Below are 16,228 nucleotides of genomic sequence, written 5' to 3' on the forward strand. Positions count from 1 at the left end.
GTCTTGAAATGTACCCTTTCAAATGCTCTAATCAGCATGTTCCAAATTTTGGAATGGAGACGCCTGGAGTCAAAATTATGTCATCATAATACATGTTCAATTAATCAATGATCTTAATACTCATGATTTTAATGCTATAAAACAAATAAGAAATTATTTAGAATTTCCAGTGTAGAAAGTTAGTTTGCTTTTCTATAACAAAACTTGTAAAAAAAACTTTCGTATAAGTATATATAGTTAAGGTTTTTAATTTCAGAATGCCGATTTTGATAATGACAGATTTCGTGATATGGACGGATTCATTCAAGCGCACTCTACAACAAAAGTAGAGAGCTAATTGAATTGTGGCGCATTTTATGATTTTTTCTTTCTTTTTTTAAACATTTAAAATTCCACAGTCCAAAACCAACAACTTTTGTGTTTGCTCATAAGACAATAGAGAATGTTTTGTGGGTTCCATCACTTTCCTGTGCGCTGAATAAAATATCTGTGGCATGTTGACAGAACCCAATGAGCGAGACCGGCATGACATGGTAAAACGCTCCTCTAATAAGCCCCCTTCTCTTTGTGCTTTCATTTCCTGTACTGCATAAAGACAAATCATTGCCAATCATATCTGCAACATAGAACAAGGTTAACAGTGCTGCATAAAGACAAACATAAAGCTAGGACAATGTCTTGTTTAAGTATAATGTATTTTGACAAAAAACATAAATTATAATGGCATTAATCAATTAAATTCATTTTTGTAATTCCCAAAATCACAACAGCAGTTGCCTCAAAGAGCCATTGTTGAGATTCCTTCATTTCAATAATTGCAAATAATAATACAAATGTTTATATTATCACCTAAACTATAATAATAATAATAGAAATAATAATAATAATAATAATAAGTTAAATTGCTTTTTTAAATAAATCAATATATGAATTAATTTAACCCTTTAGACAAAGAGTTTTCCTTGTAAAACCTTAAAGAGCTGAACAAAAATAATAATAAAAAGTCTATATTTCTGGAATGTCTTAAAAATTTCTACTACAAAATTTCATCTCTGGCTAGCACACAGACAGTCTACACACATGACGTCAAGCGCCGCGATTAGTGCTCCGCTAACATCAGAGCCGTTGTTAGCTTAGAGTCCAGTTTGAGTGCTAAGAGTGCGGGCCCGTCTTTGCAAGTCTACTGGCAAAAAACACAGGAAAAAAGTAATCCAGAGTCGGAAGTGAAAATGTATCCCTGTTTGTCCAAAATAGTGGACAAGCACAATTGTCTGGTCCAGTTTTTTAGCTGTTTGCAATCAGCTGCTTGCTAGCTTCCTATGAGGTTAAATGGTGTGCTACTTCAAAGAACACAGTCATCTGGTCCAGTCAGCAAACTTTTAGCTGACGGTTGACAAACGAGTGCTTCCTATGAGGTGTTGCTTCAGTGAACACAGTAATCCGGTCTATTCCTGTGCTGTTAGCATTAGCCAAGTTTCTAGCTGTTAGGTTCCATTCGTTGCTGCGTTGGAAAAACAAAATGGCCTCCTTTGCGTCGTGCACTTCTGCTGCTCTTTGGACATGTTCGTAGCTCACCCATTACGGCTTCAGAAGTGGTTAATATGAAGGGAGGAACCTTTTTGTGAGCTTCAAGTGACCTAGCCTTCATCCTCCATGCCCTTTTTGCGCCAAAGCTAAATGAAGCAGCAGTCCCAAGTGAAGTAGCTTTGTTTACATTGGGTGCACGACCAGGCCCGTCATGGCTGGAGAGAAAAACATAATACAAGATCTATCACTCTACTGCGCAACTTAAGGTACATCCAAGCGTCTCTTTCTCTTGTCCAGCCAAAGCGTTGGAGGGGTTAGTAGTACAGGAGAAGGCCTAGACTGCGTTGGTGAGTTCAGACAGCGGGGTGAGATAGTGAGTCGGGTGGCTACCTCGGAAGCTGTTGCCCGATGAGGCTGGGCAGGCCGGGGAGGGGGAGCCCTGAGGTCGCACCACCGGGGCAAAGGCGCTCTTCTGTTTGGCGGCAGATGGGAAGGAGGAGAAAGGCAGGAGAGAGGAGGAAGAGCTGCCGGGGACCGTGGGGCTGGAGGGCATGACTGTGGATGACACAACACACGGTTAGAGGAGGTTTAATGCCCAGGCAGATGACCCCAAACGGCCTGCGGTCACTGGGTTGCAGGTTTTGGGTTACGGAGACTACCATTCACAAGGACCAGATGCTCAAAAGTGGTTCTAGAAGTACATTTTCTTTTCTCACACAGGATGATCAGTTATAGGTACAATGGGGGATTTAGTCTTAAAATAACAAAATATAAATATATTTCATAACATTGTCTTTATGAATGTTTGAATACTGAAACATATCTGAAATATAATCTAAAACATATCTGACAGCTGAGCTTTCAAAATACTTGTAGGCCTACTTTTGGTAGCCTAATACAAGTGATTGCTGTTGTTGTTTTCTTTCGGGATTTTTAGCACATGCCTATTGGGCAGAAAGTGAGAGCAGCAGCCGAGAGCCATGTCATTTTTATGTTATTTGCTGACATTTCTGTTTATATTATGGAGCATGTAACCTATACTTTGTCCCTGGAACTGCGCCAAAAGATAGAAAAACTTCAAAGTGAGTAGATAATTGGGCTTATGAGTCCAATGTTAAATGCAGCTCCATAGATTCAATTCTAGAGGCACAGCAATTTTTATTTTGAAGCAAACCTACAATAGGTTAACATGTGGACCGTGGAACTGTGAGGACAGGGCCTGTCTAAAAGCGACATAACCTTCTAGTTTTATGTGAAGTGGAGCAAAGCCGAGACTGCTGCCTACCTTCAGTGAGTTTCAAACTTTTATTATGCCTGATTGCCACTGTATAATGCTGTTATGTATGTTTTTCAATGCTTAGTGTGTTTAATAGTTCAGTTTTAGAGCCCCTGTTGATTGTGCAGGCCAATAGACAGAGGCTAACGTGAGGCTGCGCAGTGGCTTCTTTTATTCCACTGACACTGAAGTGAATTTGTGTCTTTAAACTTCTCTGAAACATGCTTATTGTTAAATAGTGACAGAAAACACTTCAGAAAGGTTAGTCTTTTTGTCTATTAGCTTTGCGAGATAGTGAGCCAGCCAGCACGCTGTTGTGCACAGCGCCTACTGGATGGGGAACATGAAGGGGACATTTGGAGATGCAGTGTTGAACTAGTTTTACTTTACATTTACTTTAACCTTTGGTCAGTTTTGTCCATGCATACATTTTAACTAATTTAACATTCCTTAATTATTTGTTACTGCTTATTTATGATATGTAGTCTTTACAATTGCTAATAAGCAATGTGACAGAATTGAGTCTTTTGAAAATCCCAAGCCACCTGCAGCCACCTCTAAACAGCCGTCTGACTTACTGTACGGAGATCCGGTCGGGGAGGCACTGTTAAACCCGGGGGACCCTGGCACTCCCAGGCTGCTCATTGGGACGGTCCCGTAGCCTCCAGTCATGCCTCCACTGCTGCCGTAGCCGCCCTGCTGAGGGGTGGAGGCGGAGGGGTAGCCACGAGGAGACAAGCTGCTTGAGTTGCGGATGTATCCTGTGAAGGAGAGGCGAGGGTGAGCAACAGTTTAGACCGGGTTTAGTTTGATTCTGTGTTGCGCAGACCTGGTTTGGTTTAGTCCTGGTTAATTATTAAGAGTCTACTCTCAGTAAACCCATCCTAAAACCCTCCCAGCGTGAGCTCAGTGTGGAGCGTACCTTGGCTGCTCTGGACCGGCTCTCCAATCACGCCCAGCTGGGACGGGTAGGAGCCCAGGCCCATGACGCTGCCATGGGCCGGGGAGCTGGGCAGGGCCTGGAGCTGGCTGTGAGGACGGGGAACACTGTAGAGGGCCTCTGCGATGTCCGCTGCACGCTTCAACAACATGTCCTGAGAGCGGAATTATTTGAATATTACTAATGAACACTGTTTATACAGGAAAAACTAAATAAGCCTTCCAATGGACGTTATAAAAAGTGCAATTATCAAGACTTTGTTGAAACATTATACAAGGATGTCTTTCACATTATGTTATGTTATTCTGTATGTAATAAAAGCGTTTTTAGGGCCATTATTAGGCAATAGCTAATGGGGATCCCGATGAACAAACAAAAAAAAACATATAATACAAATAAACAAATAAATACATAAACAAACCCTAATGGAACTGAAAATACTTGAAAAAATACTTTTTGTATAGTACATTCACACCAAAGACAATTTTGGCATCAAACTTGTCTGCTTTACATACAGTGTCTATGGTATAGACTTAAGCAGTGCAATTGATGTGTCAGAGAATCCGATGTCTTGAGTGTTAAATTGGATAAGCTGAACTTTTGGTGAAATCAGGCAAAGATGCTTCTTCAGCATCTGTCTCAAAGGCTTCCAACTACAGCCAAATTTGCTAGTCCGTAGTAGCTGCCTAAAATAATATATAACTTAGAATACACAAAAGTAAAACTATGATGAAAATACCTGATTACTGTGCGGGTTTCCATATAAGGCCTCCACCAGATCAGCTGCTCTTTTGAGAAGAATTTCCTGTGGAGAGAAAAGCCATTCAGTTATCGATTATTCACACACTTTTGTTACTTGCCAATAGTCATTCATTCAATCCTACCCTCATATTACATTCAAAAGGCTGTGTTAGCCGGTCTGAGAATTTCAACGAGCTACGGCTACACTAATAACCACTCTAACAACGGTTTTGTCATTATTTTCAAATGCATTCTTTATTAAGAACACATAGCAGTTTGTAGATTCTAACAAAGAAAGATTTAAATAAAGGTAAAATATTAATTGTCAAGTATGTCTAAAACTGAATTTGAATTGACAGAACAACATCTAATGTAAACATAAGTACTAATAAGGGCCTTACCTTGGCTAGTTTCTCTGGGTCTCCTGGATGTCGTGGGATGACTTTCTGCAGACGCTGGAAGCCGTAGTCTATAGTTGGCTCATTTAAAGCTGACACACAAAAAAACTGATTTATTACAACATGCCAAACCAAGTTACAGTGTTAAAACGACAAACAAAATGCTAACCTACTTTCTTGTTATAATAAGGTTCTATTGTTTCTTTAATAATATAGAAGCAAATGGGTTACCAATATTTAAATTCCTATAGTCCATCTGCCTTTTACTCCCAACAACGGCATTTTGACAGAATTACTATACCTTTTCCATTCACATATTCTGTAATATGTGTATTATTGTCCTCGCGCTTGTACCTATGCTTTGGCATCTCATGTTTTAGAACTTTAAATTATGTTTGTACTGGAAGTCACACAATGCGTCCCTCATCAGGATTTGGTGTTAGAGCTCCATCGCAGAGGGAATTACTATGGGGGAAAAAATTGAAGCTAGTTTGCCGGTGGAAGGCATGGCGCTGTCGGCAGCGTGTGTTTGATCTGGAGAGTGCCATCAGCCCTGGAAGGCCACAGATCAGATGTTACAACATGTGTAAGTGGCTGCCAGTGTGAGATCACAGCTAAGAGAGCGATCACAGTTTGTTTCCCTGTCTTTTTTTAAGATGCCCTGTCATGCGCACGTGCAGAAGTCACTCCGGCGCAGTTGGTCATGCTCAGCCTTGTTTGGATTTTGGTTCCAGTGGGACAAGACAATAGTCCTTGTTAGTGGAGGGCAAGATGAGTACTGCCCTTTAAAAACAGAAGTGGAGATCTCTGGATATGTACATTTGACCTCACAAGACATGCAAATAGTATTAAGTGTGAATTAAGCTTATCACAACTCCAGCTGTGTTTTTGATGAGGGAACATTTTTGTAATATAAAAGCTCAAAATAAGTAAATTTTGGATAATACACTGATCTGGCCCAAAAAAAAAAAGTGGTCACTTAGATTCAACCAAGCAAATACATTAGGTCCTCTCCTTCTGGGTAACTGCTGCTTGGCGCTGCAAGCTGAGTATTTAAACCCAACTGATGCGGTGAATGGCTGCTCATTTCTGAAACAACCATGTGGAAAGACAAATCCCGTAATCATGGAAAATATGTCAGTATGTTTGCGAAAGGTCAAATTAATGGCATCAAGCAGAGAAAACGTCTAAGGAGAAGCAAACATTAAACTACTACAGATCTGAACCCCATTAAGAATCTTTGGGATGTGCTCTATCAATACAAGATCAACCGGTGAAAAATATGGATGGAAATAAAGCTTTTGATATTGCAGTTGCTTATTGAAAATATGCCACATCGAATGTGTGTCACAATCAAAGCGGTCCTATGAATTAGGAATTAGGAGCGTGTGCCTCTTTTTTTGTGGTGACTTTTTTGTGTCCTTCAAGTTATAAAACATGAAGTTCCAATACGAAGGTGTAAAATGTGAGAATAATACATGATAATATTCCTGTGTGTCATGGCAGAGGGCCTCTCACCTGTGTAGATGAAGCGTCCTGGAGCTCCTTTGCAGAACTGCTTGGACTTATAAGATAGAGTGACTTCCACGACTCCTGGGATGTGCCGAGGTGGTGTCTGCACTCTGATTGCATGTGGCGTGATAAGCTACGACAACAAAACCAAACTTTATAATCAGGCTCAATATTGCATGGCAAAATCTGATAATTCATAACTTTTATCTTGACTTAAGTTAGTTTAAAGTCTAGGTTTTCATTTCAAGGTAATTCTGAAGGACAGCGCAGTATTTCTTTTCTTATCTGATGATGCTTGAAAACAAAAGAGTGTAGCAAACCTACACAAATGTGCTAAAATATTGTAAGTGTAAATGTTTTGGCTGAGATTAAGTATCACCCAAAATTGAAAGGACTGTAAAAAAAACACAAAAGTGCAGAAAAACAATTATATACTTGAACAATTACACATTACGTAAGACGTTTCTTTTCAGTAGAATAAGAAAATGCTTGTTACAAGATAATTTACCTTGAAAGAGGTCTAAAAACCTATGACAAACCGCTGCAACAATTACTGGACTACAGAAAATAGTCGTAGTGATATTTTGATAATGACAATAGTTCTCTGCACTAGACAGTGGCATCATTACACAATTAAAGCATCATAAATGTAACAAAAAACAATAGATGATTTCTGAATAGATATTACACAATATTTGTAAATATTCTCTACCTAGAAGCCTTCAAACACTATAGATCAACCTTTAAAGGTGAAGTGTCAATGTACAAATTATCGTTTGACTAATCAAACAAATAATTGCTGACTAGTTAACTATTAAAATTATTGTATAATAATAAAGTTGCTGCCATACATTTAACTAAATAAATAAAATAAATCAACTAATAGATCCTCTTATGTTTACAGTGTGTTTGTTAGTAAAATAACAGTTGTTAAGTTTAAAAGTCCTCTGTTTATGGTCTATACCTCGCTCCACACCAGCATGCTGCCAAACACGACCTGGAGGCCGTCAAAGAAGTTCTCCCCAATGACGATGACCATAGCGCCCCCTGTGGTCCAGCCCTCGCTTGGACTGATGGCTTTGATACACGGGGTAGCTTTGGGGCAACGACAAAAAAAAAATTCAGGTCAAAATTAGGGATGGACTGTTTATTTTCTTAGCTGTCTTGCTGCTTTATTTTGTCATTAAATTAAGTCACAAATAACAATACACCCTAAAAATGAATCAGATTAACAATTAGTGACCCTATGCATTCTTCCTGTGTGTGTGTGTGTGTGTGTGTGTGTGTGTGTGTGTGTGTGTGTGTGTGTGTAGCAAAAACATCTAACATCAAAACAAAAAATAAAACAATAGTCTGACTGAAATCATTTGAACTGATAGAGATAAACCATGTGTGCCAGATACAATAGCTTCTTGTACTATTTTAGTTTGACTCATTGCATTATGGTGACAGTTGCTCGAGTAGTTGAGTTATTATTATATGAAAATATCTATTTTAATGACTTCTTATGATGTGTTACTAATGTGCAGATGACTTAATGTTCTCATAAGTGGTGCTACCGCTTGTGTTGATCGATCTGGGTGATTAGGATTGGGCGTTATCTAACCAGCTTCTCCAAAGTGCTGCAATTACAGAGCCCTTTCTGAGAGAGATGTTATGAAGGGTGCAAATGAGGTGTGACAGTGCGACAATGTTTACGTAGACTTTATATGAAAGTTTTTGTGCGCAAATTCTAAAAAGTCTAAATGCCAAAAGTTATCTCTCTAAATGCCAAATACAGAACAGTTAGTATTTATCTTGAAATGAGCTAAAGTACACCAGCGCCGCCATGTTTGTTTTGGTTAATTTAGGCTCTTCACCCTTTCTCTGTAGAAATCACAATGCTGTGATTGGTCAGAAGCACAACAGCTTGAGTCGGTCAAGATGGATTCTTAAGAGTTTGTGAACTTACAAATATCGCATGAATTAATTGGGCTAACCAGGTTACTAAAATATTTATAAAGCAAGACACTTGCATGTAAATAGGAAAAAAATCTTACATTTAGAGGTATCAATTTGAAGCCGTAGTTTGCAAACATATCTATTTTTAAATATGTTTTAATTGCACATTGTCACATATATTTAGACCATAATAATGTGTGTTTGTGTCTGCAGCGCCGCTATTTGACCGCGTTTTAGCGCCGTTTTAGACTGCGCCGGGTTAAGGTTAGGGTTAGGGTTTAGGTTTGGATTAAGGTTAAGGTTAGGGTTAGGGTTAGGGTTAGCCATGAGGCTATAACGGGCTATAAGAGAAATGCCGCGGTCCCTGAAACTGCGCGGCAATTTGACCGCGCCGCGGCTCTCCAACCACGGCCTAAAAATATATTGAAAGGAGGATTCTGGATTCCTTAATCTGAATTGAATTTTTTGTAATTTAGCATTGCAGTAAGCTTGATTTGACTGAAAACAGGTATAACAATTGAAATGTTGCCTCTTTTTGTAGTTGAAACCAAATCAGACTGATTATTGAGAACCCCCTCAAAAATGTGATGGTTCATCTGAAGGGGTCTAACGTTCAAACAAATACATTTGATCATTTGTGTGTGTGTGTGTGTGTGTACGTACCGTATATAGGGGTGTGCATACACATATATATATATATATATATATATATATATATATATATATATATATATATATATATATATATATATATATATATATATATATATATATATATATATATATATATATATATATATATATATATATATGTTTTTTTTCTTTCTTTCCTCATTGATGCCACTCCCTAATTTTCAACTTTTGCTCCTCTATGTTCTCTCAGGGCCAGCCTCTGTTTCTTTTTATTCCCTTTTCTGTTGTTATGTTATTATTTATTTGTTGTTGTTTAGTTTATGTTCTAATCTAAAATATAATAGTATAAGAAATAGAAAATTTCAATTTGATCCGGACAAATTCTTGTTAAGTCCAATATTGTAAAATTTGTTGTGTGTAAGTGCAACTTTAAGAGCTGATCTCCATGTCTCTGTGGGACATTGTAACATTGTAAAGGCTTACAACGTTACAATGTCCCATATAAATCTATGGATGAAGTGGATTTAATGAAATAATACAACATATTTGGGTGCAGATATGTTACATTTGTGAAATATGTGAAAATGATGTTGTCATAGCAAACTGAGCAAAAAATTAAACACCAAACAAAAGAGTTTTGCAGTTACAGGATTGTACCATATTCTATGGGGTTCTCGACACTCTCGCCCGGCTCCAGCCTGCGAGCACGACGGCCATGTTTTGAGTTGTTGTGGACGAACATGTTGTCGGACACAGCGAGGACATGTCCATCTACGTTGACCGTGCTGGACAGGACAACCTGAGAGTGAAAGGACACATACGTGAGGACAATTTTATCTCAGAACTTAAATTTCTCCAACATTCTTGCATACATTTCTGTTTAGTGAACGTTATGTAGTTATCTCTTGACAAATTAAATACTTCTTATTCAAAGTGCATATATCCTGTACTCTTGTGGCTTTAATAGGCTTTTAAACCTGCTTTTGGTCTCCTTGGGATTAGTATTTCAGATTTCTAATTTGAAATAATGTTGAAATTTAGAAAATACACTTTATAAATTACACTTCTGTTTCCAATGAGGTATTTAGCTGTCAGCTGTGGGAATGAACAATGAAAACATAAATAAAGCCTTTAAGCAACGTGAATGCTATGCTAAAAGAGCCATTCATTCGTTGTTAGTTTGGTGAGTGGACTTTAAAACTGGGTAGAAGAAGTCCAGATTTTTACATGTGAAGCAACAATTCTGATTGATTTGAGGCTCAGAGCAGATAGATACTTAAATACATCTCTTGTATGTAGTTGATGAGGGAACACAGGGTTATAAAATGGTTGAAAGTACATCAATTTGAACTTAAGTCGTTGTAAGTTTATGCATGTAAGTCAGGAGTCAACTATCCAGTTTAGATTTTGACAATACATACATTTGTTTCTTGTCCAAAAATAATCAAGCAAAGCAGTCACATTTGGGGGTTCAAAAAGGAATACAAAAAACAAATTTGTGTTTGATATTTTTGCCCATGATTATTCACTGTAACATATTATACATTATTTTGAAATAACTTAACTTAATTAAAATGGGTATGTGATCACTCACCAGGCCAACTTTGCTGTCTGTTATTATTATTGACTTTGAACTGAGGCTCAAACTGTTATTCTTCCCTGCTCAAATGCTGCTCTTTACTCCTGCGTGTCCTGCCGTTTTCCAGATCTCCCTCTACTGGCCTGTGATTCATGCAGCTGTTCAGTCCCTGTCCAGAGTGCTGCACATATGGATGAGCGCAACAATACTGTGTGATATATGGAGGAGTTAATCTGATGTTCTGGTGCTGCATGTGAGCAGTCCCTGTGCAAACATTCTTCAGAGCCCAAGGAGACGTACATATGCAGGGTCTGCGCTGTGATAATGAATGTCCTCTTAATGGCAGTGGTCCTCAATATGTTGCAAATGTGTTGTACAGAACATGTACATTATCAGTATTATAGGAAAAGGGTGTAAATAAAAACACTGTTTCTTAAAAAAGTAATCTATATTGTCTATGCAATTTCAGTGTATCTGAAATAATCTTCAAAGTTGAAAGTATCTTGAAAAAAGTTAAATTCATATATACAACTAAACCAGACAAGATAAACAATCAAATTTTAAGTAGATCTCCTTTTAGTTTTTACCATGAGCGCTGCTGAGAGACGCACACAGGAAGTGAGGCGGGCGGTCCCCAGTCAGCACTTCCTGGGTCACGGAGCGCGACCTCTCCATCTGGAAGCGATTACTCTGCTCCTGACCACTTCCTGAACACCTCTGCGCTTCCTGCTCCCACCGGCCTGGCTCGGCGCGCTCCGTTTGGCTTTTCACGTCACCGGGCGCTTATTGATTCTAAACTTTCACCTCTAAATCCTGACGTTTCCAGAGATGGATGTCAGGGCCACGCAGGGGAACGCTTTTGAGTTAGAGTTTAAGTCAAAGTTAGTAGAGGTGTATGCGCAGCTAAGGATCCATATCAAGTTCTAACCTAAATGTATTTGAATTTGCTGATTCATGTTTCATTGTTTTTAATATTTTATAGACCTTTTTCTGGGCTTTGACAGAGACACAACAATTCTAAAAGCATATCTGGCTGTCATCGCAGTGCTGTGTGCTCCAATTCGGGCCTCAACCATTTGCCAAATGTCTATACTGTCTAATAAAGCCTTCTGGCCGGAAACATATTTAATTTTTCTTAAACACAAAAGAAGTTGTCCTCAGTCGTCCAGGTAGGTATCATAGCAAAAGAAAATTGTATTCTGTCATTTGGCCACTAATCCAAGTATCTTTCATCTGATATAGTTCTGGTAAGTAACTGTTTGAAGAAATGACATAACTAAACTGCACTACACTAACTTTAGAGTTGGTAGTTTAATTTACTTGACTAACAACATTCCAGACTGTAAACAACTATAGTTTGTGTTAGTTTCCATGTACGGTAGTAAGCACCTTCCTAACTAACATTAGATTAGAATACTAAGGATTTTAAGTCCACAACAAATAAGCAACACTTTTGAATTTCCATGCTAGTTTGCCCTGTTGTTCTTGCCGTTTATATATATTGTATTTAAGCTGATTCTATTCTTGCACATATTTTTAAAAATGTGTATTTAAGCTTCACACAATTATAATTTGTGGTAAAATAGTGGCAAATATGTGTGAGTATTTGTCCAGTAGTAAATGTGTTCAAACCAGGCTCTGATATCTACTGTATCTGTGCATTTGCTTTGACAAAAAACAGTTTAGATTTTTCACATTGAAATCACATTATGTTCATTGAGTGTCTGCGTCATAAAGCAGACACTATATGTTCTTGTTTTCTAAGATTTCCCTGATTTTGACGCGTTTCAACTCCTTAACACTTTCACCGATTTCAACAAGTTGTACCTCTTTACGATCGCTTTAACTGTCTTAGGGGTGCAATTACTTTTGACATTTGAACAACTTGTACTTTTTGCAGTATTTGCAAAAGTATCAGTACTTTTTCCCATTGAAATGAATGGGGCATTGACGCTGCCACGTTTGACTTTCTTTTTTCAAAATCGTACTTGTCCTAGGTTTTTCGTCCGATCGAGCTCAAAACAACACTTTTTGCATCTAGAAACATTGAAAATTAATAAAAATTCAAAAGAAAGTTGATATTCCTTACGGTCTCCGTGTAACACGCCCTCAAAAAGGCTTAATTTCCTACTAATACTAATTAGCGTTAGCGTCTCTGTTGCTAGGTGACGGAGGTACAGGGTTCGATGTTATGTACTGTATATGGTACATCATGTAATCATAAAGGTATTTCTCAAGAGTACAACATATATATGTGTTTGAATGTGGAGGTTTGGTATTTCTGCTTCACATTCAGCACACATCCTCACTCTCCACCCTCTCCACCCTCGCACCCTCTCCGCTCTCTCGCTCATACCTGGAAGCGCCTCATGTCCCTGGGGTTCCCTGCCGTCTTCAGACAGTTCTGGTTACACTTGAGGAAGAACTTCAAGAAAAACCTGTGGTAAACAAAGAGAAACACCAACCGTCAGAGCTTCACATTTTCATATCTGTTCTCTCATATCATTTTGCTTCGTTTTAAGTTAATAAATCAAATGATGAGAGCCAAAAGCACGTCGCGTTTCAAAGTGTAGTGATGTAGAAGATGGAGCAAGGCCTCCAGGGAAACGTCTCGCTGTTGCTGCTGCTGTTGCTGCTGCGGTGTGTTTGAAACGTCACCAGGGAGTTAGTGGAGAGACGACTACAGAGGAAGTGCGAAGGCAAGAGGACAAGGGGGACAGGCAGGGACAAGATTTGACTTCTCAGGCAGATGTGTCTCATTACACATGTGCTGCATAGGGGTGAGATGCCGCCATGGCCGACCAGCCCAGCCGAGGTGTACACAAAGAAATAAGAAGAATAAAGAACAGAAAGGAAAAGGGGGTGGAAAAATAGTCCAAATTCCCAGGTGGACGCGGTCGGCAACACGACCCGCTGCCATGGCAACCAAGCTCTGCTGCAGTCCCAAAGTCCCAGAGAGAGGAGATCAAGAAGCGGGCGAGAACATTCCACCAGACAACGAGGACATGAGAACAGGATCAGAGTATTTGTGGAGGAGATATTCAAGTTTGCAGCTAAGATGAATGTATATTTGGAATAATGACAAAAAATTATGTATGAAATTGTACATGTTTGAAAATGTCGATAGTCCAAGATTTTTCACATTACTGTATATATCGAAACAAATATTGACATTAAATGTAATTATTCTTTTGTGTTCCAATCTAGCCAACTAATGTTAATACATTAGAAAAAAATATATTATAAATATTATTTATATATATTTGGAGATTTTTATATCATTGTAGTAAACACAATGTTACCTACGAGCACAACTCCATATTCTTGTAAACTTGTCAAAACAGTAGTTAGCTCAGAAGAAATGTGGGTAACATTGAAGGAAGGGTGTTACAATATTATCCAAATATGTCAATACGATATGATCAAAATCTTTATCTCAAGATATCTGTACTGTCATATTCCAAGGACATTTAATATAAAAAATAAAAATAACCCTACCACAATATTTTGGTTGTTATTGCATCCCAGAACCAGGTCTAAAATTTCCACAAATCTGACTTTTAGCCTGGTTGGGCTACCTATTTGTCTCAAAGGAGTGAAATAAGTTTAATGGCACACTGTGGATCATTCTTTGTAAAGCGTTGACATTTCCAAGGGGAAGAGTAGATGGTAGACCTTCTTCCAAAAACATAGTGCACCTTTAAAAGGCTTGGTTGGAGGAGAACCACAGTTGCTCTTGGTTCAACGTCAGAGTGAAATAAAGACCATCAGAATCAAATCAAATCAAATCAATTTATTTTTGTAAGGCCCAAAATCACAACAACAGTTGCCTCTGAGGGCCACAGGGAGAAATGAATCAACAATGTCTGTGGTGGCGATGGAGTCAGACAATGTCTGTGGTGGCGATGAAGTCAGACAATGTCTGTGGTGGCGAGGGACGATGTCCCAGGGTCCTCTGTCCTTAGACTCTCCTTCTCGGCCAGGAAAAACTACAAAAAAAACCTCTTTGGGAAAAAAGCGTAGAAACCTGGAGGAGTTCCAGTGAAGGAGAGATCCGACTCTCACAGACGGACAGACGGACACAAGGAGACTGGAGCTGGACCCACTCTTCAGGCAGATGAGGGACCGACTGAGTCGAGCTGGACCCACTCTTCAGGCAGATGAGGGACCGACTGAGTCGAGCTGGACCCACTCTTCAGGCAGATGAGGGACCGTCTGAGTCGAGCTGGACCCACTCTTCAGGCAGAAGAGGGACCGTCTGAGTCGAGCTGGACCCACTCTTCAGGCAGAAGAGGGACCGTCCTCTCCTTGAACCGACACCTTAACGTGGTGGAGGGGTTTGAGTGCCCGAATGATCCCGGGAGCTATGTTGTCGGGGGCTTCATGCCCCTGGTAGGGTCTCCCAAGGCAAACAGGTCCTAGGTGACGGGTCAGACAAAGATCGGTTCAGAAGCCCCCTATGACGACAACACGAACAAAGCAGTTTACGTCGCCCGGATCGGCGTCACCGGGGCCCCATCCTGGAGCCAGGCCTGGGATGGGTGCTCCATGGCGAGCGCCTGGTGGCCGGGTCTTACCCCACGGGGCCCGGCCGGGCACAGCCCGAAAGAGCGACGTGGGGCCGCCCTCCCGTGGGCACAGCACCCGCAGGAGGATCCATAAGGGGCCGGTGCAGAGAGATCTGGGCGGCAGTCGACGGCAGGGGCCTCGGCGACCAGATCTCCAGACACAGAGACTAACTCTGGGGACATGGAATGTCACCTCGCTGGGGGGGAAAGAGCCTGAGCTTGTGCGGGAGGTTGAGCGATACCGACTAGATATAGTCGGCCTCACCTCCACGCACAGTTTGGGCTCTGGAACCCATCTCCTCGAGAGGGGCTGGACGCTCCACTTCTCTGGTGTTGCCCGCGGGGAGAGGCGGCGGGCTGGTGTGGGCTTGCTGATAGCCCCTCAGCTCAGCCGCCACGTGTTGGAGTTTACCCCGGTGAACGAGAGGGTCGCGTCCCTCCGCCTTCGGGTGGGGGACAGGTCTCTCACTGTTGTGGCGGCCTACGGGCCGAACAGCAGTGCAGAGTACCCGGCCTTCTTGGAGTCCTTGGGAGGGGTACTGGACAGTGCACCGACCGGGGACTCCGTTGTTCTACTGGGGGACTTCTTCGCCCACGTGGGCAATGACAGTGACACCTGGAGAGGGGTGATCGGGAAGAACGGCTTCCCCGATCTGAACCCGAGCGGTGTTCAGTTATTGGACTTCTGTGCTAGCCACGGATTGTCCATAACGAACACCATGTTCAAGCACAAGGGTGTTCATCAGTGCACATGGCACCAGGACACCCTAGGCCGGAGGTCAATGATCGACTTTGCTGTCGTGTCATCAGACCTCCGGCCGCGTGTCTTGGACACTCCGGTGAAGAGAGGGGCAGAGTTGTCAACCGATCACCACCTGGTGGTGAGTTGGATCCGCTGGCGGAGGAGGAAGCCGGACAGACTTGGCAGACCCAAGCGCATTGTGAGGGTCTGTTGGGAACGTCAGTAGGGTATTCAACTCGCACCTCCGGGAGAGCTTCTCCCATGTCCCGGGGGAGGCTGGGGACATTGAGTCCGAGTGGACCATGTTCTCCGTCTCCATTGTTGATGCGGCTGCTCGGAGCTGTGGTCGCAAGGTCTCCGGTGCCTGTCAT

At 40.9% G+C, this 16,228-nt stretch overlaps 1 protein-coding gene across 2 annotated transcripts in view; it reads right to left on the minus strand.

Moving 5' to 3' along the window:
- Positions 1 to 1,666: 1,666 nt before the first annotated feature.
- Positions 1,667 to 16,228, minus strand: part of ebf2 (EBF transcription factor 2) — a 70,659-nt gene continuing 56,097 nt past the window's right edge. Inside the window, exons 7-16 of one of the 2 annotated variants that reach the window (XM_072433587.1) lie at positions 12,904 to 12,985; positions 9,626 to 9,767; positions 7,359 to 7,489; positions 6,401 to 6,527; positions 4,886 to 4,974; positions 4,483 to 4,548; positions 3,726 to 3,897; positions 3,382 to 3,564; positions 1,918 to 2,082; positions 1,667 to 1,742 (exon numbers count right to left, since the gene is read on the minus strand). In XM_072433587.1, coding sequence (XP_072289688.1) covers positions 1,711 to 1,742; positions 1,918 to 2,082; positions 3,382 to 3,564; positions 3,726 to 3,897; positions 4,483 to 4,548; positions 4,886 to 4,974; positions 6,401 to 6,527; positions 7,359 to 7,489; positions 9,626 to 9,767; positions 12,904 to 12,985 — 1,189 coding nt within the window. In that variant the 3' untranslated portion in view covers positions 1,667 to 1,710. Of the gene's footprint in view, positions 2,083 to 3,381; positions 3,565 to 3,725; positions 3,898 to 4,482; positions 4,549 to 4,885; positions 4,975 to 6,400; positions 6,528 to 7,358; positions 7,490 to 9,625; positions 9,768 to 12,903; positions 12,986 to 16,228 lie in introns of both variants that reach the window. The other variant, XM_072433586.1, reaches the window with a different exon arrangement.

This window comes from Eucyclogobius newberryi, unplaced genomic scaffold (genome assembly GCF_026437365.1).
Source record: "Eucyclogobius newberryi isolate DKJ021-1_F unplaced genomic scaffold, fEucNew1.0.hap1 SCAF_6, whole genome shotgun sequence".
Taxonomy (NCBI): domain Eukaryota; kingdom Metazoa; phylum Chordata; class Actinopteri; order Gobiiformes; family Gobiidae; genus Eucyclogobius; species Eucyclogobius newberryi.